General features: G+C 37.9%; 1 protein-coding gene across 1 annotated transcript in view; it reads left to right on the top strand.

The window, feature by feature from the left end:
• Positions 1 to 7,622: 7,622 nt before the first annotated feature.
• The window catches only part of KCNK3 (potassium two pore domain channel subfamily K member 3), an 834,865-nt gene continuing 818,017 nt past the window's right edge, over positions 7,623 to 24,470 (top strand). The window contains exon 1 of the mRNA XM_044062836.1: positions 7,623 to 8,086. Coding sequence (XP_043918771.1) covers positions 7,804 to 8,086 — 283 coding nt within the window. The 5' untranslated portion in view covers positions 7,623 to 7,803. The remainder of the gene's footprint in view (positions 8,087 to 24,470) is intronic.

Raw genomic sequence — 24,470 nt, 5'->3', positions numbered from 1 at the left:
CTCATTTATAGGTTCATAGGTTGGTACTAGGCTATTGGCCCTAGGGCCTATACAAGCCTAGCCATAACAATTCCCTGGCTATTTCTTCCCACACTATTTACTTCCCTGGACCTCTGTCTAGCAGGGGGACTGACGTGATCCCTGGGGTGAATTTCCTTTCTCCCATCCAATCATCAAGGTTCCTTTTGAAGAGGGCCAAAGAGGCACTTTGCTTGATGTGTATGGGCAGTCTATTCCAGAGTCTGGGGAGTCTCTGGGTCAGGAACCTATCCCTCCAGCATGTTTTGTTTATTGTGATGGCAAGATTTAGATCCCTGGAGTGTGTGGCTCTGAGGGATTGGGATTTCTTTAAGTGTAGCATGTCCAACAGCTCTGGGTTTGACATGGCCTTGTATGTTAAGCAGAGATCACCTCGGAGTCGACGATATGTGACAGAGTATAGCTGGAGTTTTAAGATGGTCAGCATAGGGCATCTGCTTTAGGTCTGTGATTCTTTTAGTGAGGTATTTCTCCGGCCTTTCCAGTTGTTGCAGATGTCTTGAGAGGTACATACCAAATGGGGCATTGTATTCTATAATGGGTCTAATGAGGGATGAGTACAGTGGGACAATGACCTCCTTTTTTCTGGATGGAAAGCCCTTAGTGATGAGGTGTGCCACATAGAAGGATTTTCTGACTGTTGTGGAGATGTGGTTATTGAAGGTGAGACCACTGTCCACCTGTGTCCCTAAGTCTCTTATCACTCTTTCGGTGTTTAGTGTACTGCCACCTATGTGATAATTCATGGGTACATGTTTTTCCCAAAGGGGATAACTATACATTTCTTGGCATTGAGCTTGAGCCCATGGCTCTGGCACCAAGCATCTGTTTCTATAAGGTCCTTTTGTAGAGTATCCACATCATTTGGGGATTCATTAATGGCTCCCAGTTTGCAGTCATCTGCAAACTTTGTTAGCCAGAGTCCCTTAGTGTTGGCCTGTACTTCAGAGAAGTAGATACCAAACAACAGAGGTCCCAGGACTGAACCCTGAGGTACTCCACTTGTCACTTGTCTAGAGCTGGATTTGGAGTCTGCTACTTTTACAGTGTGGGTTCTCTCAGTAAGCCAGTTGGCAACCCATCGAGTGATATACAGATTAATGCCCAGCTTAGTAAGTTTATCTATGATTCCAGAGTGAGAGATGGTGTCAAAGGCCTTGGCAAGGTCCAGATAGGCTGTGTGGACTGCCTTACCCTCGGCTCTGGAGACTGATTCGAAGAAGTCAGTAAGGTTCAGGAGATACGATCAGCCCTTCACGAACCCAAACTGGGTGGGGTCCAGTGTTTTAAGGTTGCCAATGTCTTTGTTGATAAGTTCCATGATAATACGTTCCATGGCCTTGCAGATCAGCCTCGTCACTCTGATGGGGCAGTAGTTCCTGGGATCCAAGGTGGATCTCCCTATGTGGAGTGGGATAACTGTAGCTGTGTGCCACTCAGTGGGCATGAAGCCTGAGGTGAGGGTATGATTAAACATGACACTTAGATGAGGTGCCAGTTCATTTTGTAGTTCATGTAGCACACAGCCCAGGATGTCATCTGGTCCCATGGATGCTGTATTCTTAGCTTTGGAGAGTGCGTTTTTTACCTGTGTGGCAGTTATTACCAGAATTTGGCAATCTTCCAGTATTGAGATGGGCCATTTAGGGGGTGAGAGAGGGGTGAAGTTGGCACTGAATCGATCTGCCAGGATATTAGCAATATCCTTGGGATCAGTATATTTAATGCCATTCTATTGTAGCTCAGAGAAGATCTGAGCATTGCCATTTAGATTCTTGACATAGTTATAGAATACCTTGTGGTTGTCTTTGGAATCTTTGGCAATTTTATTTTCATAACTAGCTTTTTTAGGATCTCAACTTCTTACTGAGGCTGGTAAGGGAGTATTTTGCATCCTGGGATTTTCCCCTTTTCTGCAACAGTTTTTTCCTTTTGTTGTAAAGTTTGTTTATGGCAGGGGACCACCAGATTGGCTTCCTTATTTTGGAGGAGAGCATCTTGGTTCTATTTGGGATGGCACTATTCATGCATGAATGGATGTGCTCGTACAGTGCCTTAGTGTAGGACTCGCGTTTACATGGGTGTAGCTTCTGACTTGAGTACCATGAAGTTGGCATTGGAGAAGTTTTTTATGGAGGTTTCCTTACTGTGGGGTGGGGTGGGATGTGGATGTTAAGGGTGATTAGCTTATGGTCTGACCTGACCAACAAGGGGGTGACCATAGGTGTGGAGCATCAATTTCCCATGTTAGTAATGACCAGGTCTAGGATATTGGAGCCCCTGGTGGGACTATGGATTAGTTGATCCAGGGCATTGGAATTTATGAATTCCAAGAATTGTTGGGCAAAGGTGTTGGTGCACCCTGGGGATCACGTGAGTCGCCCTGCTAGACAGCAGTCCAGGGAAGTAAATAGTGTGGGAAGAAATAGCCAGGGGATTGTTATGGCTAGGCTTGTATAGGCCCTAGGGCTGATAGCCTAGTACCAACCTATGAATCTATGAACGAGTAGTTTTCCCAGTTAATGGCAGGGTAGTTGAAATCACCCAGTATTAGGGTGTTTGGTTGTATATTAATATTTTCCAGTATGTTTAGAAAGGTGTAGTGAGAATCTTGAGGCATGGTGGGAAATCTGTAGCAAGCTACAGTTTGGATTGCAGTCTTACCTAGTGCTAGTTAATTAATCAGATGGCCACATTGTAAAGTATCTGAACTGGTACTATATCATGTTTAATGGCTTGTAAACTAAGCAGACACAGGCAATACATCACATGTATTTCAGAACATTTTTTAATATACATGCTGAGTTAGAATATGCTAATTTCTTATTTCACTTATTTTGTTCTTTTAATTTCTGTACATCACAGTATAGCTCTCATATACAAAGTGGAAAACCTACAGCTTACTCATACTTCTCAAATCTACCTTATCATGAGGAATGTTCCTCATTTTGACTACTACAAAGACCATGTTACTCACAGTTCCGTATAGTTATAATTTTTAACTGACATTTATTGTAACTAATACTATATCATATGAGTTCATCTAAAGAATACTTCAGAAGTAAAAAAATAAAACATTTTAACAATTCCATTAGCTTCCTTTTAGAAGTTAGTAAGCTGTTAGTTAATGTTCCACATTATGAATTTTTTTCCATTTTATGACAAGTATTGTTACATATTTTGGGAATTAAGGCTAAGACTTATGAGCTTATTGACAAGGATGGCTAAAGTGGGTTACTTTATGCTTTGCAATGGTCTTTTGAATAATTAATGTGATGAAGTATTGTTTACCATGGATATCAATTAACAACATTCTTAACATTTAAGGAGTAACATATCTCTTAACTAACCTCCTTGCCCAAGAAATATGGACAAATCCAAAAATAATTTGGAGGGAAGAGAATTTGCAAATTACAAATTTTAAATATTGCTCTTATAAACTTATTTGCTAGAATACAAAGTTGTGTGCAACCATGTATTTTCTAAAGGAAATGAAGTCTGAAACTCAAATGACTATCATTATTTAATGAAGCCAATCCTCATCGATTTGTTAGAAAATCACAAATATTATGAGGACCAGACCAAAAATAAGCGGAAACAATCTAGTCATTCTGTGAAAATCTGGACAACTGAGAGGTAACAAAATCCTTTTTGATGTGAAACCTGGAGTAAGGTTCTTCTTCTGTTTTTTCCCAGTAAGGGGTCGCCACAGCAGATCATCTGTCTGCTCATGATTGGCAGTGGAATTTTTTTGCAGTGTCGAGTTGCCAGCCCAGCGCCCAACCTTCCACAGAAGGCACACACGCACACACACACACACCTAGGGCCAATTTAGAGTGTCTAGTCCACCTATTGCATGGCTTTGGGATGTGGGAGGAAACCAGAGCACCCGGAGAAAACCCACGCGACCACAGGGAGGACATGCAGACTCCACAAAAGGCACCCCAGCCGAGAATCGAACCAGAGAACCTCTTGCTGTGAAGCAGCAACGCTAACCGCTGCACCACCGTGGCCGCCCTAAACCTGGAGTATGGTTGACTTTTAAAAAGTCTCAGAAATATGGAACTTTCTGCATAATATGGTACACTTGAGAGGTATACATTCAGTAACCTACTTTCTATATCTTACATGCCTCTACTTCTGCCAAGTTATCAAAACTGGCTTTCACCCCCCCCTCCACAAAAATTTCAGATATTAGCCTCCTAAAGGTAGAGTATAGGTGTTCTAGTCACATACCTCTCAATCTTTAAGGGCAAGAAATCTGATTAAAGCCTGAAGTAATAGGGGACAATGGCTCAAAATATGGACAACTTTTAAATATTGCTCTCATAAATTCGGAAAGTTACTAGAATAAAAGCATTTGTGTTAGCATGCATTTTTTGAAGGATATGTAGTCTGAAACTCAAATGTATTCTTTGTGATTTTATCAGAAAAACACATGTTATGAAGAGCAGACCAAAATACAAGGCACCAATCTGGGCATTCAGCAAAAATATGGGCAGTTGAGAGGTATTTATCCAGACCCTTTTAGGCATACTGATAATGTACATTATTTTTTCCCTAAATAATCTCTCTGCTTCTGCAAAGTTATCAGAACCCGTTTGCATGCTCTGTCTTTACAGCTCCTTTTCATATATCAAGTTATGTGTCCTCTCTGGTTTCTTGAAATTCTTATTATTTTACTGTAATCATTCCCTCAATTTTGTAGAAGAAGAAAACGGAGTTTTCAGAGTTCAGGGGTTTATTAACTTTATTCAGTAAGAGTTAGTTAACATTCATGACAAGATTGCCACTTCAAACAAAACAGACTTCCCAGAGCTTTAGATCTGGGCTGGCCTTTAATTGTATTTGTTTTGGACCTGAGCCGAGTTTTACTTGTGATTTTACAAGCCATCCCCAACATAAACTACCCCCCCCCCCCCCCCATAACCCCGTAGTTATTTACGCAATCAGATGTGCGAGATACAGTTAATAGAAACCAATGGGAAATCTGCAAGTAAGTTTAGCGTTTCCGCATCACAACAGGACGTGAAGGACTCACTTTGATGCATCTGTCTACAGGAATGTAGAAGAGAGTGGAATGCGCAGTGCTGTACGTTGTTATCCGCGGGGGACAACTCCGTGACTTTAATCCTGATATCCAGATTCTGCCACTGGGTGCTGCTGTGCAATAGTGCACAAAGGAGCTCAAAGGCTGAGCAAACTGAGTCACTAATCCCACATTTATAAAGGCAAAGTACCGGGAAGCAAGGAAATTCGCATTTTTGTCCTTGACGTAGGATTTTCTGTATACTGGTGAGGGCGGGAGTGGGATTATTGATCTGACCAAGTTTAATCAATTAAATTGAAGTTATTTCCTCTGCAGGCCTGCTACTTTTTCAAATCTCAAACGTGGGACATTTTGTTATTAATATATGAGATTTTGCAGGACAAGCCATCACCATGGCCAGTGCAAAGGACATGTTTTCACTTTTTGCCACAATAAAAGCTCATTCTTGTAGAATCTGTTTTGCTTTTTGCTTATGCCATTGCATGTAACATTTGAACATTTCATATTCAAAATAACTGTTCTATGCAACTATTGAAGAAAACTTCTGAAATATTTTTGCCCTAAAATCTCGGGACATTTGCCACTTTTTTCAGGACACAACTGTCCAAAGAGGGACAGGAGAAACCCTAGCTCCTATGACTACTGGTAAGCCATTGCGTGTTGTGCATACCATCTGTCAATATGAATGTCCGTTCCCCCACTGAAAAATGGTTTGGCTCAATACAGGAACATGATTATATAAGAGCTCAAAAACGCGTTTTCTTGCCGTTATTACTTTAATCAAACATCTTTATTTTGAATAAATATGCCAAGGTGTAGGTTACTTCTGCCCTGCCCAGCCAGCGCTCCTTACCTAGGTTACACAAAGAGGAGGATTCATCACAGTACCTTTGCTGAAACAGTGTTTAATCATGTCCTTTCCGTAATAGTTTAGTTGGTTTTGTTACACCGGACACGATGCTCACACCTAAACGTATTTAACATAAGCAGAAGTCACAGTGTAAGGATATTTGCTAGCGCACCATTACTAGGGGTGACTTGCGATATTTTTAAATCACTGCTGCTGCAGCGTACGTGAACGCAGAGCATGTATTGTCACTCATTGTCTACAGTATGACTTTACTGTTACTAATAAAAAACGGTGGCTACGCTTTAGGCTTAAATACAGCGTCTGAATAGCTACTAGGGATGTAACCAGGAACTTGTAATTTGTTCTTAAACCTCATGTTCTGTCTCGGTTGTAACACTTAATCTAAGTACTGTCCCTGCTATCTCTCTCTCTCTCACACACACACACACTAAATATATTATATACAAATATGTAGACATATAGCTAGCTAATTAGCTAGACAGACAGACATATAGATAGACCGCTAGATAGATAAAAGGGTGGATGAACGGATAGACAGAGACAGATATATATATATATATATATAGATAGATTGATAGATAGAGCAGTCCCATCCGGAAAACGAGGCACTCATCTTGAGCTCGAAGAATACTTCTTGCAACACCTGTGTGACTAGCACCTTTAGTCACTTGAATTTGTGTTATTTTTAGATAAAATGTTATGCATGCTTTTTGCAGCTCCAGATTGTTTTTTTTTTACCTGAATTTAGGGCATCAGCATACATGTCAACCTCTTACAGCAAGATATCTGGACAAAGCCTAAAATTATAGGATAACAAATAGGGACATATTTTAAATATTGCTCTTACAAACTTAAAACGTTGCTAGAATAATTGGTTTTACATTAGCATGAATTTTCTGAAGGATGTGGAGTCTTAAACTCAAATGTTTTGTCATTATTTAATCACTTCAATCCTCAGCTATTTGTCAGAAAGGGGAGATTTTAGGAGGAACACACCAAAAATATGAGGCAGAAATCTGGGCATTCTGCGAAAATCTGTACAGTTGAGAGGTACGGCTGCAAATTCAAAATTAAGGGTACTGATAAAGCAACACCTACAAAAATACCGCTAAAAGGTGTACCATTAAAAACCGCTGCGATTGTAACTCGTGCAGGCGTCCATGCTGCTACAAAAAACTTCAACTTTTTTTTCTCTGAACTACATGGTCCTATTACTTTTAAGTAGCTTACTAACATGCTGGAATACAGATTTATTTCTTTGATGTCATTCTGCCACGTGTGTGTGTGTGTGTGTGTGTGTGTGTGTGTGTGTGCGCGCGCGCGCTCTCGCTCGCGCTACTTACATGGTTTTAATTCCTGATTAGTACTTGTCTTGGAAAATGCTAAGGCAAGACAGCTTCCAGCAAGAAAAAATAAACTCAATGGTTCTGCTGTATCTGTGTTATAACATCTAGTGCGTGCGCTTGTCCAGTATTTAATTTTTGCGTGTGTTTATTTTTCTTCTGTTGGAGTAAGATGTATAGGGTGATTATAATTCTCAGTTTGCAATATAATTTAGGCTTCTCCGCTTTTGACGCCTGAAGCCCTGAATGTCACTATCCATATATGGCGTGCTGAATTATTGCTTTGCAGGATTTGAGTTCATTTGGCAAGGATCCTGGAGGTGGTGCTGAAAGAACAGCTCCCAGAAAATCTGTGGCAGCTCATCTATACAAAGCTCCTGCAAAAAGACAGAGAGCAGTTCTCAGTTTTGGAGCCAGTGTACAGCCATGACCCTGGTGAGTTGTGCACCTTTGAGTTCAGCCTTGGGACAACAACTTCAACTTCATCATTTTCCGAAATCATGAAGAGGCAAAACGTACGAACCCTTGCTCTAATTATTTGCACATTTACTTATTTGCTTGTGGGCGCTGCAGTCTTCGATGCATTGGAGTCGAAGCATGAGACGCTAGACAAAAAGGAAATGGGAGAGAGGGAAATCAAACTTAGGACAAAATACAACCTAAGCGAAGAAAACTATAAAGAACTCGAGCTCGTGGTCCTGAAACTTAAGCCTCACAAAGCCGGTGTTCAGTGGAAGTTTGCTGGATCTTTTTACTTTGCAATCACTGTGATAACGACCATAGGTAGGCAGGAGATTTGGCTAGTAATGCCTACCTTGTTTATGAAATACAGGTCTAGAGCACAGGTGTAGCTAGTGCATTCCATTTTGTACTCACAGATGTTTATTGCTGCCCTCTATCTACTTGGCATTTAAAATGGTCATATCACTCACGCTGTTTACCTCCAAACTTAATGCATGTAACCTGTTAAACTGTACAGTAAAAACTGTTAGAGATATTGTTCTAGATTTGCAATCCCCTCCGTAAACATGTTTTAGAGGCATTAACTGAGATGGTTAGAAACGTAATATGGTTTGATAAAGCCCCAATGTTTCTAACACTTTTCAAAAATGTAATATTTAGAGTACAACGTGTGCCTGGCTACACCCTTGGTCTAGATTGGCATGTGGCAATTTGAGTGGGGGTGGTGGGATGTAACTGTCAAATGTGTACGGTTTAGTTAAGCTTGCTGTATCGGGGCGATGTTGACTGAAAGCTAACCTCTTTTAACTTACGGGACTCAAATGGCGCTTCTTGCCCTCATATAGACGTGCAGTTTTAAACATGTGGCAGATGTAGTAGAGACTATGCCGGGAAATAAATATGCACTAATGTGTAAAGACACACAATGATGTGTGATTGCACATCTTTAAAGCAAGCTATCGTTATAAAATAGCACGTTCGTGTGTAGCTGACCTGTTTAATTATAGATGTTTCAAAGTGTAGGACAAACGGAAACTACAAACTGGCAAAAGCTTTAGCAGACAATGCCTTAAAATATTTGCCTAATAAGTAGACTGGTTGTATGGAACGATTTTAAATTTGTCCCTACATGATAATATATGTTTACCTAAAAGGATAACACGAGCATGCATTGCTGTGACTGGGAGCAACCATCAGCAAATGAGTAATATTATAAACAGCCCAGAGGCACACATGAAATTTACAGCAAAAGGTGAGAAACAGCCAGTGTTTCGAGTATTGCTTCTTGTGTTTCTATTTTTATTGTCAGAAATGTGTAAAAGTTCTCCCATTAGCATTTTCAATTGTATCAGTGTGATATTAGACAGTAATAATTAACAATCGCCCATCATTTTGCTAATTTACATGTGCTTTCCATGTCTTGCTATTATCCAGAAGTGATTTTGCAGTCAGTCTGTAAACCATAAGTACCATGTCGATACAGTTTGGTCATTTTGTGTAATTGTGCTGTATCTGGTAACTATTAGAACATCATCTGCTAAAAAAATCCCTGTGATATGGAATACTCTGCTGCTGGGGTTTATAAACAGAGACTTTAGCATTTATTTTTTGTTTGCACTTGCACAATTTTGGGTTTCTATGAGAGTGATGTGCAAGATCAGGTGATGAGAGGCAAACTACAATATATAAATCATTGCTTGTGCATTTCATTGAGCAAACTGTAGTTATAGTACACGACAGCAAAAGAAGTATTGGCACAACTGAGCTCATCCTTAATTAACGCCTGAATTACGGTTTGTTTTCTAAGTGCTGTTACTTTTAAAGATCTGTCCTGACCTTAAGTTATGATGTTAGGGGTTTTCTATAGGTTACGTGTTCCTACTACTTTTTCTTCTTTCTCTCTTTCCTCAACCCCTACAAAAAAAAATGTGGATATTAGCCTCATAAAGGCAGAGCATCGGTGTTCTAGACATACATGCATTTTTTGAAGGATATGAAGTCTGAGACTCAAATGTTACCTCTGCGATTTTGCTAGAAAAACAAAATTTATGAGGAGCAGACCAAAAATCAAGGCAACAATCTGTGCATTGAGCAAAAATCTGGACAGTTGAGAGGTATTGTTCCAGACCCTTTTAGGCATAGTGATAATGTACAGTAAATTCTGCCTCAATAATCTTCTCTCCACTGTTTAATTTGTTGTTTTTAATGAGTAAAATGAGCATTGTCACCTCACAGCAAGAAATGTTCTGGTTTGATTCTCACCTGGGATGCCTTCTGTGCAGAGCCTGCAAGTCCTCCTTGTGTTCATGTGGGTTTTCTCTGTGTGCTCCGGTTTCCAAGACATGGAGCAGGTGGATTGGACATTCTAAATTGGCCCTTGGTGCATGTGTGTGTGCTTTCTCAGGAAGGATGGGTGCCGGGTTGGCAGTTCTATACAGAAGAAGAAAAATAAACAACATCTACTGACTTTGAATTGCTGTCTTTATGATTTTGAATTGGTGTAGTACAACTCTGATATTGCTGCAAGAGTTTCAGCAAATACGTATCTTGCTTTGATTTGATTTTGCTAATGATCTAATGTTGCTGTTCCCTAAACAAAAGACTATGTCAGACATTTACAAACAAATTCTCATAAGTTTTAAAAGTAGAATACATGTTTGGGGATTTAAGATTTTATGCATTCCCAATGTCATGAACTCAGAAATTGTATGTGCATCTGCAGTGACAATATCAGTACTTCCCTGTTGTCTTGTAGGGCATTGTCTGCTTGTTTATTTATTTTCAGTACACAGTTAATTGATTTAATCTATTTGAAAGTTTGCTATCAGTGAAAAGTTGCTGATGCAATACGTTTTGGAATACTTAGAAGAAAATAGATTGGCATGATTTACTCTGAAAATGGGCAGACCGTTTGAGGTCAGATAACTCAAGATGCAACACAGAACTGAGCACATGCTGAAGGCAACTTTTTTTCTGCTTGTTGTTCTTGTCTTTCTATAAACAAGACCACAGTTTATAGCCCCAGGCTGAATTCATACCTGAAAAAAACTTTAAATTACTGCATTATAAAGACATCTATTTTTTGGAGTATGTCATATTTCAGAAGCAGCATTATACCATGGTGTCTTATACATAGCCAGCTTTAGGCACCATCAAACCCTGTGGTGACTGCGGGACCCCAACCTCTGCAAGTTATTTTATTTTGATATTTTGTAACATGTCTGTTAAAACAACAAAAACTAGTACATGAATCTTGCATATTTAATAAACCAGGTGGGTAAGAATTCTTATATCTCCTTTAAAATTCAAAGATTTCACTGGTTATAGTAACAGTGTTTTATCAAGCAACAGCTTTCACAATTCCATAAAATATTTTACCACTGACAGTGCCCCTGGGTTAAACCATGCTGGTGAGCATTCTCTCCACTAAAACTAACATATCCAGCTTTAGGTACCTGCAAAACTCATGGCTGCAAGGGGCCTCCTAATCATCCTCGACTGTGTGGGGCTCCACAAAAGCTGTGGCTGATGAATGAGGAGGAAAAAATGTATTAATTTCCTGACTGGACTGTTTAACCTGAACAGGGCTGTAATATGACTCTTTTAGAATAAAGCTGGTAATGAACATAAGCAAGGTAAACACTAGTGAGATCATCAGCCCAGAGTGACTGATCTCAATGCATACCTTGGAGTTTAAGAACAGCTGATGCTTCTGATCTTCGAGGATGGTTTTCTCATACAGGGAGTTTTATAAATACTGGCAGAACACCAGATACTGTTAACTCCCAACATCTTTGCTGAAAAGTTCAGCACAATACCAATAATACGGGAATAAAGACACAAAATCAGGAACATGTTTTAAATATTACTCTAATTCAATTAAAAAGTTAATAGAATAACACATTTTGCATCAATATGTATTTTGTTTTTGCTCAACAAGTATAAAACTCAGATAACTGGATTTATTGGCTGTCTGTAGTCCTGAATGATTCACAAGCAAATCAAACTTTTTATGAAGGACAGAGCAAAATTATGAGCAAAATCAGGGAATGTGTGTGAAATCTGCAACAGTGACAGGTTTGCATTACTCCTCACTGAGGTAATTAAAAGTGACTTACACCTGCCACTGTTTGTTAACTGTTACGTAGCAGTCACTGATCTGATGTGCCAGTACCAGTGGTACAACACTAGTATTGCTACGGCTTATAGTTGTGTGTGTGTGTGTGTGTGTGTGTGTGTTTGTATATGTGTGTGTGTAAAAAGTATCAGTTATTTTTATCTGTGTGTGCACACACACAGTAATGCCAGGACACACATACATTATTCTTCTGGGTATCAGTAAAAAATGTAGCTAACAAGTATTTATATTTCAAAAGTGAGGCATAAAGTACGTCACAGAACATTTAGACACTTAGATAGTCTAAGAATCTGGGGGGCCCTACTCCCCAGATTATATAAATGGATACAAAGGGGCTCATTTAATCATCCTTGACTTTGTACGAGCCCCACAAAAGCTGTTGTTAGTTGGGAAAAAGTGAGGAGAAAAAAATGTATTAATTTTCTGATTATGCTCTTTAACCTGAACAGGCTATGATGTGACCCTGTTAGGATATAGCTGGTAATGGCCTCTGCCCTCACTGCAGACATGCTAATACCAGCCCTGCTTGTATATGTGTGTACAGGAAGCTGCTGTAGGTTATGTGTGTGTGTGTGTGTGTGTGTGTGTGTGGGGGGGGGGGGTTGTGTGCTCATTACTTCTTTAATTTTCATCACAGTTAAACCATAGAAGTGTGCAAATTAGGTCATTATAGCTTGAGTTTGGCCTCAGGACAGTGTGGTCATTATTTTCTTTTACTTTTCTCATAGACCTCAGAGGTGTACAAAGAAGGTTACTCTGGCTTGTGTAGGGGCAGGGTACTGTCTAGGAACAACAAAGTAGAACACATTACTGCAGTCATTATTTGTTTCACTTTCCTCACAAACACATTTCAGGAATGCATACAAGTAGCTGCCTTTGACAGTTTGGGTTGAGGAGTGAGGAGGCATGCTATGTATATGTATGTCTGCAGTCACTTGAAATACATGACTAGCAGTTTGAACATCTGCTTTCATCCCAGCCAAACACCAGAGCGATGCTTAGGCAGTCTTTTTTTTTTGGGGGGGGGGGTAGGGAGGCAGGGATTTCTCATATAGGACTTGTGTAGCCAGACAACAACTAGCTTGTTAGTTTATTGTTTCTACAATTTTGTCATCTTTGAACATTAAGCCTTGGGTACAACATATGTCTTTCTTGAAAGAAAAAAAAAATAAAAGACTGAAATCCTTTTCTTATCCATTTTTTTATTTACATCAGCACTGGATTAAAAGGCTAGGAAAATGCTGTAAAATACATCCCAGGACATCTATAATCTGATGGCTTCTTGGGCCCTGGCTTATTTGAGTTATTTCCTAAATGGTTATTACTGTGCTGTCTTGGTCAGGAAAGGTATGTTGACAGGACACAAGGCAAACTAAAGCTGTATATCAAGAGGAACACAATTTCTTTCCTCAATCATAATTTCTGTTCAAGTCATCATTGATTGAAAAGATTGTGTAAAAAGAAAACAAAATATTTAACATGCACTTCAGAGCATACAGGGGGGTATGGCTTCTTGAAAAGGCTGAAGACTAAAGTAAAATGAGAGAAAAGGAAGAAAAAATGTAATGTGCATAGTATGGGGAGCCCAAGATGGAGTAAAAACAGTGGAAGACAGGAGGGTGTGTGTGTGTGTGTGTGTGTGTGTGTGTGTGTGTGTGTGTGTGTGTGTGTGTGTGTGTGTGTGTGTGTGTGTGTGTGTGTGTGTGTGTGTGTGTGTGTGTGTGTGTGTGTGTGTGTGTGTGCGCATGCATGTGCATGTGTGTGTGTGTGTGTGTGTGTGTGTGTGTGTGTGTGTGTGTGTGTGTGTGTGTGTGTGGGGGGGGGTGCTGAAACAGCAGGTCTAGGGTGCCATTTCACCCAAGTCCAGACCTTTACATAAAGCTGCTGCAATATATTATCGTTGCAACTAAATGCCAGTAACTGTAAATGTCCCTTTGTGAGATGGTCCAACATTGTGTGCTAAATAGGCCTGTCATAATGTAAGAATATTGTAGCTACAGGTCAGTCTGTGTGCACTACTCCTAACAGTTTGCAGTACAAACTAAAATGTTGCTTAGGAAGGGTGGCAGTGACAAGGTGATACATAGACTTGAAGTGCCAGGGGGTCCCCAACTTGACATCTGCTGTGGGCCCCCAAAATGTTAACACCGGCCCAGGTCTTATATACTTTCTGTTCAATACAGTGTTCTATTTTGCATCCAGACTAAAGTAAACATGTTGCAACATGACTTCAAGTCCATTGAACATGCTTTCTGTAAAGAATTTTCCTTGAAATAAAGATTTATTAAACATAAATATAAACAAAAATCAGGTTTTCTAAAACCTCTTGCATGGTGAGCTTTCAGGGACAAGAATCTGTACTGGAAGACTGTGACCTTTGAACCTAAGTCACATCTTTAATTTTAAAGTTGCTGAATATCAAAAGGAATATACCATTTCAGATATCAACATTACCAATAAATATTTTGTAAATCAAAAATTAAAAGCAATCACCTTTCTTGGACATAAACGGTGTAATAAAATTTCTTTACAGATGTTTTTATGTTTGCAAGCTGTATAAACCCATGAGGCACAAGTGTTTACTATCAGTAACATTTAAGGAGTGTTAAATGATTTGTTCATAGTCGTACATTAGTCAAATGAAATTACTCTGTGTGATCATCACATAAAAAGTCCATATCTTATCACAGAATGTATATTTGTAGCTTGTTAAACTTTTCCTCACAATTCAATTCTTCCATTCCTCTTATGATTGTTGTCCCCCACCCCTACTCCACCTACACACACATACACAACACCTTTTATTCTAGCAATTTTCTAAGTTTATAAGATCAAAATTTTGAAATGTGTCCCTATTTTTGGGGCTGTATTGCCCCATTATTGGCTTTGTCCAGGTGTATTGTGCTAAGTGGTTGAGAACTATGGCTGACAACTGAATTCACTAAATGATAACCATTTAAGTTTCAGTCTTCCTGTCTTTCAAGAAATGTCTGATTTGGCATAGTGGTATGTTGCTCAGACTGTAGTGCACAAGGTCCTGGGTTCACGACTTGGCAGTGAAATGCATAGTGGTAATACAGCATTTTATTCTAGGAACTTTCCAAGATTATACAAACAATGTTTAAAATGTGTCTCTGTTTTTTGGGCTTTTGTCCCTCCCGCAAATACATTTTGGCTTTTTCCAGATTTCTTGTGCTGCAAAGTTGAGAGATACAATTGAGTGTCAAGTGAATTTTACAAGGAGATGAGAGCTTCAGGGGAAGAGAAGTTTAGTGCTGCTTATGCTGAGTTGACTTGCATTGTCAATAGCACATCAGGTAGTTTACTTGTTTTTGATGCCGAAGGATGTGGGTTCTACTCCCACAGTATGTAGATGTATGGTTGATACTGTACTGTGTTGTACTTTTAAAGGGGTTGGATGCTGCGGTCCTGAGAAAGTCCTCTTTGGCAGAGATACCTAGTAACTATGAACCTGTTATCAGTTTGTCATCCATTCCCTATTGCACTATTACTAGCTTATCTTTTTTTTTAATGTAACATAGGCACTTTATTCCTCAAGGGCAACAGGCACTTTATTTGTATATGAAAGAATGAAATATGAAATTGTTTGGTAGCAGCAACCTCTTAATTGGTTACAGATCTCTTTATTGTGGAATTATTTAGATGACTTTTACTTCTGTAGAGATTGTGCATATTTACTGATACTGGTGGATTGTAGAAGTTTAAGTAGACTTTTATGATGGAAATGTTCTGAATTGTCAAGTTTTGTCATTATTGGTGCATGCATTTTATTTCATTGTATACTGGAAAAATGTTCAAAATAATACATTTAAAATGCCGTCTAACAACTGCACTGTATTATACAAGGAATATAATGTAATACAATCAGGAAGGCATATCAAAGACCACATGTATGTTTCATGGCAAGGGGACTATGATTTGTAAACAGCCCAAAGTTAAACATTTATCTGCCATTGGCCAGATGTATTTTCTTTGAATGTGGGTTTCAGTGCTGTTTCAATGAATGTGAGTTTCAAGGGCAGAGAATTTTTAATGCTAAGTCTATTTTCACTGTGAGCCTGCAGTGCATTGCTTTGTTTAGCACATGTCTATTAGTGTTTGTGCTGTAAAATGTAAAATAAAAATTTTAAATGAAATCCAAATCATTGTAGAAGTAAAGCAGTATGCATATTACAGTGTTTATGGTAAATGGGGCAAAATAGCCAAGTAATGGGACACTGGAATGGCTGAAGGGGAGACCCCATTCAACCATGATTTTGTGAGGGGGGAGGGTGGCAAACTCAAAGACAGCCCCAGCTGAACTATACCTCTGAAATGTCCAGAGTTTTGCAGAATTAATAGATTTTTGGTTTGTTCATCATAAAATTTGTTTGTCTAGCAAATCATTTAGTAACAAAATCACTAAATAATGACAGACATTGAGTTTCAGACTTCATACCCTTCAGAAAAATGCACGTTAAAGCAAGACCTGTTATTCTATCAGCTGTCTAAGTTTATACAAGAGCAATTTCTAGTACTGTGTGTATGTTCCTCCAATATATTTGGCCTTGTCCAGATTTCCTGCGTTAAGAGGTTGAGAGGTACATGCAGATAAATCACTTTATAGAATTAGGTATATCCAAACCTCTCAGCTGTCCCAGATTTTGGCTCAAAATGTTGCTCTCTCCCTAATAATCCCTCCACAAAATGACAATTCTAGAAGAAGATGTGGAGGGTTTACAATTAATAAATAATTGTAATGATCCGAGTTATAGATTCCTTTTATTTCAGAAATGCATATAGATTCTCTTATTTTGTCAGCTGCTCAAGTTAACAGTACTGATATTAAAAAGTGTCCCTTCTTTGACAAGTTCCCAGCTGTATTATGTGGCTATTTTATATTTTTGCATCAAATTTTTGGCCTGTTTTTGATAAAATTGTTGTTTTCTGGGAAATTAGTGGCAAATCATTAAAGATTGAAGTTAGAAAATAATGACAGACATTTGCGTTTCAGATTTCATACCCTTCAGAAAATTCATACTAATGCAATACCTACTATTCTATTGTCTTTATAAGTTGATAAGAGCAATATTTAAAAATTGTCCTTAAGTTTGGGTCTTTGTCCCTCTTCTATTTATGGATTTGTGCAGATTTCTTGCTCTGAGGTTGAGAGGTATGAGAAATGTGTCAGGGCCATCACCATCAGCCGGAGGCCTTTCAAATTGTGACATACGTGTTGTACCCCACTCCTCCATGTAGTGACTGGATGTGTCCAAGCAAGGCAAGGAGCAGTTATGCAGTGTAAGTGTGCAGAGTATCCTCCATCCAAGGTAGACATAAGTACTATGGTTGCTTTTCATCTGTCCTTAATTTTGCAGAATGTTCTGGTTTTCTGTCATATTTTTATACTGTTGATTTATGCTTCTTATTATTCATGCTCTGTGTTTAAGTAGCAATGCTTTAATGACCATCATGTAAGCCTGTCTGAGATTGTAAGATGTAAGTAAGCTTTAATAAGCATACTGTTAAGAATTAACAACTTTGAATGCATTTTTGTTGTTGCCATGCAGAGAATATTTCCATAACTAGATAACATATAATCCTTAAGTACTGAAATGCATATGACAATATTTGTAATAAAGGACAGGATTACAGTATTTTCAGAAGGCCATTACATTTGTTGGACACTTGCAGTCATCTTTGCAGGCTTTATCCATAAACTAAACAGAATGCCAATCTATCATGTGGGTCCATAACCTATGCAGTAATCATTTAAGCAATTTATACTGAGTTTGTTTCTTGTTTGCTGTTCATTTTTTACTTTGATCATGTTTTCCTCATGAAACAAGTAAATAGTTGTCAGGCAGCAGGTCTTTTTTGGATAAGAAACATTATGACAAGTGGGGGTATCACAGAGATTGCTACTTTCAGCAAGTTACTTGGTACTTTTATAAAGCTGAATAAATTATAATTAGAACTGCAGTGCAAGGAAAAGTGGTTTGAGTCGAGGGCTGCTTTTTCATATATACTTGATTTTGACTGGCATTCCAGTAATGTATTTAAAAGTTGATTTATGTTTTTCATGCCTCACAACCTTTTTATTTCCATCTAGATATTGCATTGAAATATTTTTTTTCTTCTAGACTTTATTTTTTTTATTGGACTCTCATAATGACAGTTTGGCACCCAGGGCAGCATATTTAATTAAAGTCCCAGTTTTTGTAGTTCTGCATATAGCTCTGCCCCGTTCTAGTTGGCCACACCCCTTCCTGTTGGCCCCACCCATTCAGCTGTCTCCTGCAGCCCCACTTTGATTTAAAGTCAACAGCCACCACTGCATTGTACTAGTGAGTCCCTGAGTGTGTTCTTTTGATAAGTACATATTTATTTCAATGCATTATTTTTCTTATACTAAGTTCTCATGAAGTGATGAACTTCTTTTTTCTCAAGCATGTGCATTCTTCTCCATATTTGTGCATAATTGTATCTTAATTGGTGTATAACTTATTTTAGTTTTATTTTTTCCAAGTAATTACCAAATTACAAAGACTAGTATTTAGTAATGCAACAGCATGTACCTGAGCCAATTTCATGTTCCTTTACATAGGCCAAGTTCCAGCTAGGGTATTGTTTTTTTAATATACTACTCTGTATCAGTTTCACAAATGTTAACGCATTAGTTGCTTTAAGTGCTGCTAAAAAAGTACCATGTAGAACATTTTTTTTTTCTTAAAGAGTACTAGCCCAGGTTTCATAATATACATTAGTAATTATTGGCTTGTGTCTAGAAATATGTTTTCTAGGTGGAAATATCACCTCTTTGACAGTTGTTTTAGATAGCTGTCCAGCACAGCACTCTTCATTTAATATGGCCCGTTGAGTATTGATTATGCATACCTTCTTATACCTTTGGACTTTTTCAAGGTATCATATTTATATTCAAGATGTAGGATTTCTCTTAAGTAGCTTTCTAGTTGATGAAAGAAAGACCTTGAAATTTCAGCATCTTTTTTTAGTACAGTAGTCTGATATAGCATCTGAGGAGTGAATCAATGCAATTTACAGCAAATTACTTTTGTAAATATTTAGGAACTGTATTGCTACTGTTTTTCTTTTTCATACCCAGAGAATATGTCTAAATAATACTGTATTTTACTAGAGAATAGCTGTTAATAATTTATAAACACCTTTTGCCAGATTTCTTAAGTCTACCTAATGGAGAGGCATGGTAATTTGGGCTGCATTTACATGTAATAGTAATACTGTAACGGCATCTTTAAATTTTAAATGCATTCATTGCAGTACATTTCTCTTTAGGTTTCCTTGTCAGAAAAGTGGATGATGATTATGTTTTGTCAGTTTACAAAACTGAAGTAAATAAATAAGTCTCCATATTGCATGATCATCAATAATCCTCAGCGAAAGAACAGTAAATATGGGAAAATGCACAACAATGAAAAATATCTGCTTAGTTGTTTTTTTATGGACTAACATGTTGCACTTACTACCCATGGAAGCTGTCCTGTTTGCACTTCTTACTTTAAATAACAAGATCTAAGACAATCATGCCTTGGAAAGGCTACCCTACTAGTCATCAATGTCCTCTTGGTATGCATCTGAAAAAGTTTGCACTGATTGTTGTTCTGCCTCAGTTACCAAATACAGTTATACAAATAAATAAAAAACACAAACCTGACATACCTACACATTACCTTTTAAATATAGATCCCCCTTCTTTGATTCCTGTGTTTAGAGTGGCTGATTCATGCTTCACTGCATTGTCTAGTATGATATATCAACCACAAGTGAAGACAATGGATTGATACCCCTCCCATATGGGGTGGGAGATACTTCAGAACTGATGACGTGGGTTTGAGTATCACCTTGCATGTAAAGCTGTGAATGAGGTGGAGAAGTACTGAGCTTTGCTGCCCACATTACTTGGGGTTATGCACTGTGTACAGACATAGCAAGGTAAAATGTCCTTTAGGCAGCTGCATCTTGGCAACACTTATACTGTAATGTATGTCAAATTTGAGCCTAACCATTCAGGCTTTGGCTCTCCAAGGAAACATGCTTCAGTGACCCATAGTACAACCCTTGAAAAATAGCCTTTTTATGTTGCCTGAAACAGAACGTTGTTTTAAAAAAGAGTGTTTCTTAGTAGATGGCCAGAGTAATGTTTGCTAAAATTCAACTTCAGAAAAATCATATAACTGCCACATTATTCTAATGCATTTGTGTATCTTGTGTTTCTGTATTATTTGAGTTTAAAATCAGCCTCACCTGCTTGTTTTTGCATGTAATAAATCTAGACTGTTCAGATACTGTGTAATTTTTGATAATTTTAAGATAGTAGCATTTCTCTAGATGACTCACCTGAATACTAATAGAGTTAAAATTTTTAAGAAAGTTTGTTATTCTGATCGTTTAATAATTCTGTTGCAGCTTTATGTTTATGCTTAAGCTCAATGCATTGCAAATAGTTTTTTCCCCTAATTTTCAGAAACATTTAATTTCTATAATATAGAGTTATGGCATCTTAAAGTATTAGTTTTGTGTTATACATTTATTCAGCTGTGTGAGTATGTGTGTGTGCACATCATTGTGTGTGTGTGTGTGTGTGTGTGTGTGTGTGTGTGTGTGTGTGTGTGTGTGTGTGTGTGTGTGTGCGTGCGTGCGTGTGTGTTTGTGTGTGTGTGTGTGTTTGTGTGTGTGTGTGTGAGTGTGTCTAACTATGCCCTTGTGACTGTATGCTTCAGTGTGTTAATTCCTAATTTTGTTTTTCTTCAATATATACAATCACTCAAATGGGTTTTGAAAATCTCCTTCAGCATCACTAATGATACTGACAGACTGCATTATATCAAGTTAAACCAATTTGTATTTATTTTTCCAAAATAATACAATTATTTCTGCAAGCTACGCTAAAACAGTGGTCTGTATTATGTATAGTTGCTGAAACTATTTTTATATTTTTTGATTTTTTCCTGGCTTTGAAGTCTTGAGTTCCAGTCACTTCATTAAAAGAAAGTTGCTATTTTTTTCACAAGAGTTACTATACTCCTCAGAGCCATGCTATTTATTTGATATACACAGTATGAAAAAAAAATTCTAGAGACTTAATTTCTTTGATCCTTATGCAGTGCTTGAATTAATCAAACAAAAGGAAATAAAAAAATGATATTTTTTAGTCTGGCCACTTTTTGTAGTAATCTGAAAATGTGTACTGTTAATGGTAAGATGAATAGCACATATAATTTTATTTGCATTGAAATGAAATGTAATATTGTTGTTTTTCGAAGGATTTCTGTTAACCCATGCTTCTAACTAAAGAAATGCAATTAAAGAGACATTTTAATAACTAATAGAAATTATGTTTCAGTTGTCATGTTTCTTATAGTGTTATACTTATTCACACTCACCTTTCACCGCTTCTACCTCTTTATATACTCACACAAGCAGCTCGACACATTCATACATGTATGGACAGGTATTACCTTTCTGCTAAACTCCATAGCACTTATCTCTAATATTATATCACGCTTTTCATGTAATGGCTAAAGCTGAGGTTTTAGCTGGGTTAATTACCATGGATAGCACTAAGGAGGTATGCAGCCTGAGTGGTTCTAACAATCACTTGGCTGTGTACAGCATATATCTCAAGCATTTCCTAAGGAAGAACACATGGCTAATTGCCATATGTTATTACCCCGGAATGCCTCGTTACTATTTATGGTAAGCCAGACAGTCTGTCCACAATGGTGCTGAACCACTTTGATGTAAAACTGTAATATGGCTGTCCATGAATCAGAAGCAGTTACTGCCAATGGTAAAACATTGGCTTACATCTGGTGGCAATCTTTTTGAATCTAGGCTCATATGTCTGTAAGATAAATATAGTAGTGATCCAAAATTCATATGGCTAGCTTTTTATTTCAATTCAACAGGAATGAAAGTTCCTTCTCAATAACTGTAAGTGCCATTTTGGGAAGTGTTGGTGGGTATTGGGGCAGGACAGTAAGGCAGTATATTTTCTTTTGTAGTCCACAAACATATGCTGTATCTCCTTAAAAGACCATTTTCCAAGAGACTTGTAAAGAAGCTCACTTTTATGAACTCATGCGGACGTGTCATAAAGTTAAAATGTAGATTATTTTAATTATAACAGTCCATTTGTCAAGTATGCAAATGTGGACTTTAAGCTATTTCTGTGATATAACCAGGAAACTAATAACGCTGTTTGGGGGTTAGAAATGAGTTAATAAAAAAATCTCTGTTAAATCTTGAGGGTTTTTTTGTCAAATGACCATCCCATCCCAACCTTCATCTATTCTCATTAATTTTATAACAGGAAGTTTGAGAATTTTCTTCATTTTTGCTTTTGCTTCTTTAGTGGTTCACATTTCTTCTGTTTGTTGCCCATATGTCTTTAAAACTTATTATAAGGAGGGCTTGGACTTTTATACCTGGAATGAATTTCTAAATGTCCATCCAGTTGTCCAGACTATTTATAAAGGCAGACAGTATGTCACACTACTTAACCTGGAGAGGAAATATGTTTCTGAGAAGGGGTAGGTGTTGCATGACAAATCTATCCTTCACAATTACTCCGGTATGGATCAGGCCATGTTAACTATTGGTGCAAAGACATTGGACTCAAGTTAAATGTAAAAATGCAGTATACTTAATTTTGTTAAAAAAATCATACCATATAGTTGGCAGACCATCATGTCTTCATGGTAGTTCATGGTAGGTGTAATCTTCAAAAGCATTTTGTCTAGATCCAAAGAAAGATGTTTTAATTCCCCTTTACACATATCTAATCAATTATTGGAAATTATATCCATTTATGGCATGCATTTGCCCAAATACAGTACTCAACTTGATTGACCTAAGATATTCCTAACTAAAAAGATCAATGGCCTCAAGACCCTTACTGATCTGGACAGACTAGCTGTACTTTTGCTGAGCTCAGTCACATATAAACTTCCCATGGGTGTCTGTGTCTAGCCTTTCAAGACATGAATGATTGAACCCTCCTTGTCTTTTTATTTGAGTACCTGGTTAAAGGAACACAATCTGTTTCCTCCCACATCCCAAAGACATGCTGTAGGTGGATTGGATACTCTAAATGGGCCCTAGGTGTGAGTGCATGCATGTGTGTGCCTTCCGTGGAAAGTTGGGCACCAGGCTGGCAATTCGACACCGTAAAACTCCACTGCCAATCATGAGTGGACAGGTGATCTGCTGTGGTGACCCCTAACTGGGAAAAGCCAAAAGAAGAAGTAGTTAAAGGAACACAATCTCGATCAATAGATATGTAAATCAAATTGGCATGAGAGATTTGCATCCCGGTGTATCCCTCACCTCTGGAACAAACTTCCACTATAAGTGAAGCAAAGTACCAACCTTGGCACTATCAAGGTAAACATCAGCCTCTTTTCTTGTCCATCTTGTGTTGCCCTCATTGAGGCTGGAGGAAATCTATGAATATTATTTAATGGTAAGGCTTATAATGGTCTGTAGACTGATTGCCAAGCACTTACCTATAAACCTGTGAACCTTTGTCAACACAGTAACAGTAATGCCCCCTTCATTTTGACATATTAGAGCCTGTTTTGTTAGGCTGAAGATAGAATGTTTTACACAAACTTTTGTTAAATTTAATAAATCTTTTTGCCTGAATATATGTTTTTTATTTTATTCAGTTTATAAGGAAGTTAGCCTCAAAAACACAAGTGCATTTTACTTTACTAATTTAGTAAGGAAGATAGCCTTCCACACACAGGTGCTTCATTTCAAGAGATTAGCTCTTGTGATGAATTTGTTGGCATCCATTTTTCAAACACATAATACATTGGTTAAGATTTGAAACCAACTCATAATCCTCTATGTAGTAATGAAGCACGATGACTACACTCAAAAATGGCTAAATTACATTTTGGTTCAGTGCTATTCTAGATTTTGACCCACCCTTAACAATGCTTTGAGGGGTGGTCAGCAATTTAAACTAATCCGCTAAGTGTTGTTAATATTGAATCTACAATAAAGCAATCAGAGCTGGCCAGTAAACAGCAGCATCAGGGCATCAAACAGCTTCATTTCAACTTCATTTTTTGCCCACTATCTGGTAAAATACACTTAGGATTTTGAATTAAATTGTTTCCCTTAGACAGGGAATATGTAAAGACATCAGCCACTCCCTGACAGCTTTACCAGCTTTTGAAACCATCACAATACATTGTGTTTTTATGTACGCATTTATTTATTTAAATTTCATTTTTCTTTTCACTAAGTAGTAGAACATGGAGCAGATAAATTTCCATGAACTACAATGAGTTATGACTGGCTCTCTGATTGCAACAAAATGTTATGTGTTCTCGACATGGATGCCAGGATTCACATTTTGAGCTTCATTCCTGAGATGAATTTATTGGCATCCATGTCTCAAACACATAATTCACACATTATGACTGGCAACCCTATTGTAATCCTTTATGTTTGGTGTGCATATTTCTGCTAGTAAGTTATACAATTATTACATTAGCACTAACAAATGTAAGT

Source organism: Protopterus annectens, chromosome 2.part1, assembly GCF_019279795.1.
Source record: "Protopterus annectens isolate FY-2018-M chromosome 2.part1, PAN1.0, whole genome shotgun sequence".
NCBI classification, from domain to species: domain Eukaryota; kingdom Metazoa; phylum Chordata; order Ceratodontiformes; family Protopteridae; genus Protopterus; species Protopterus annectens.
The sequence above is the reverse complement of the archived record's forward strand: the minus strand, read 5'-3'. Positions and strand labels throughout refer to the sequence as shown.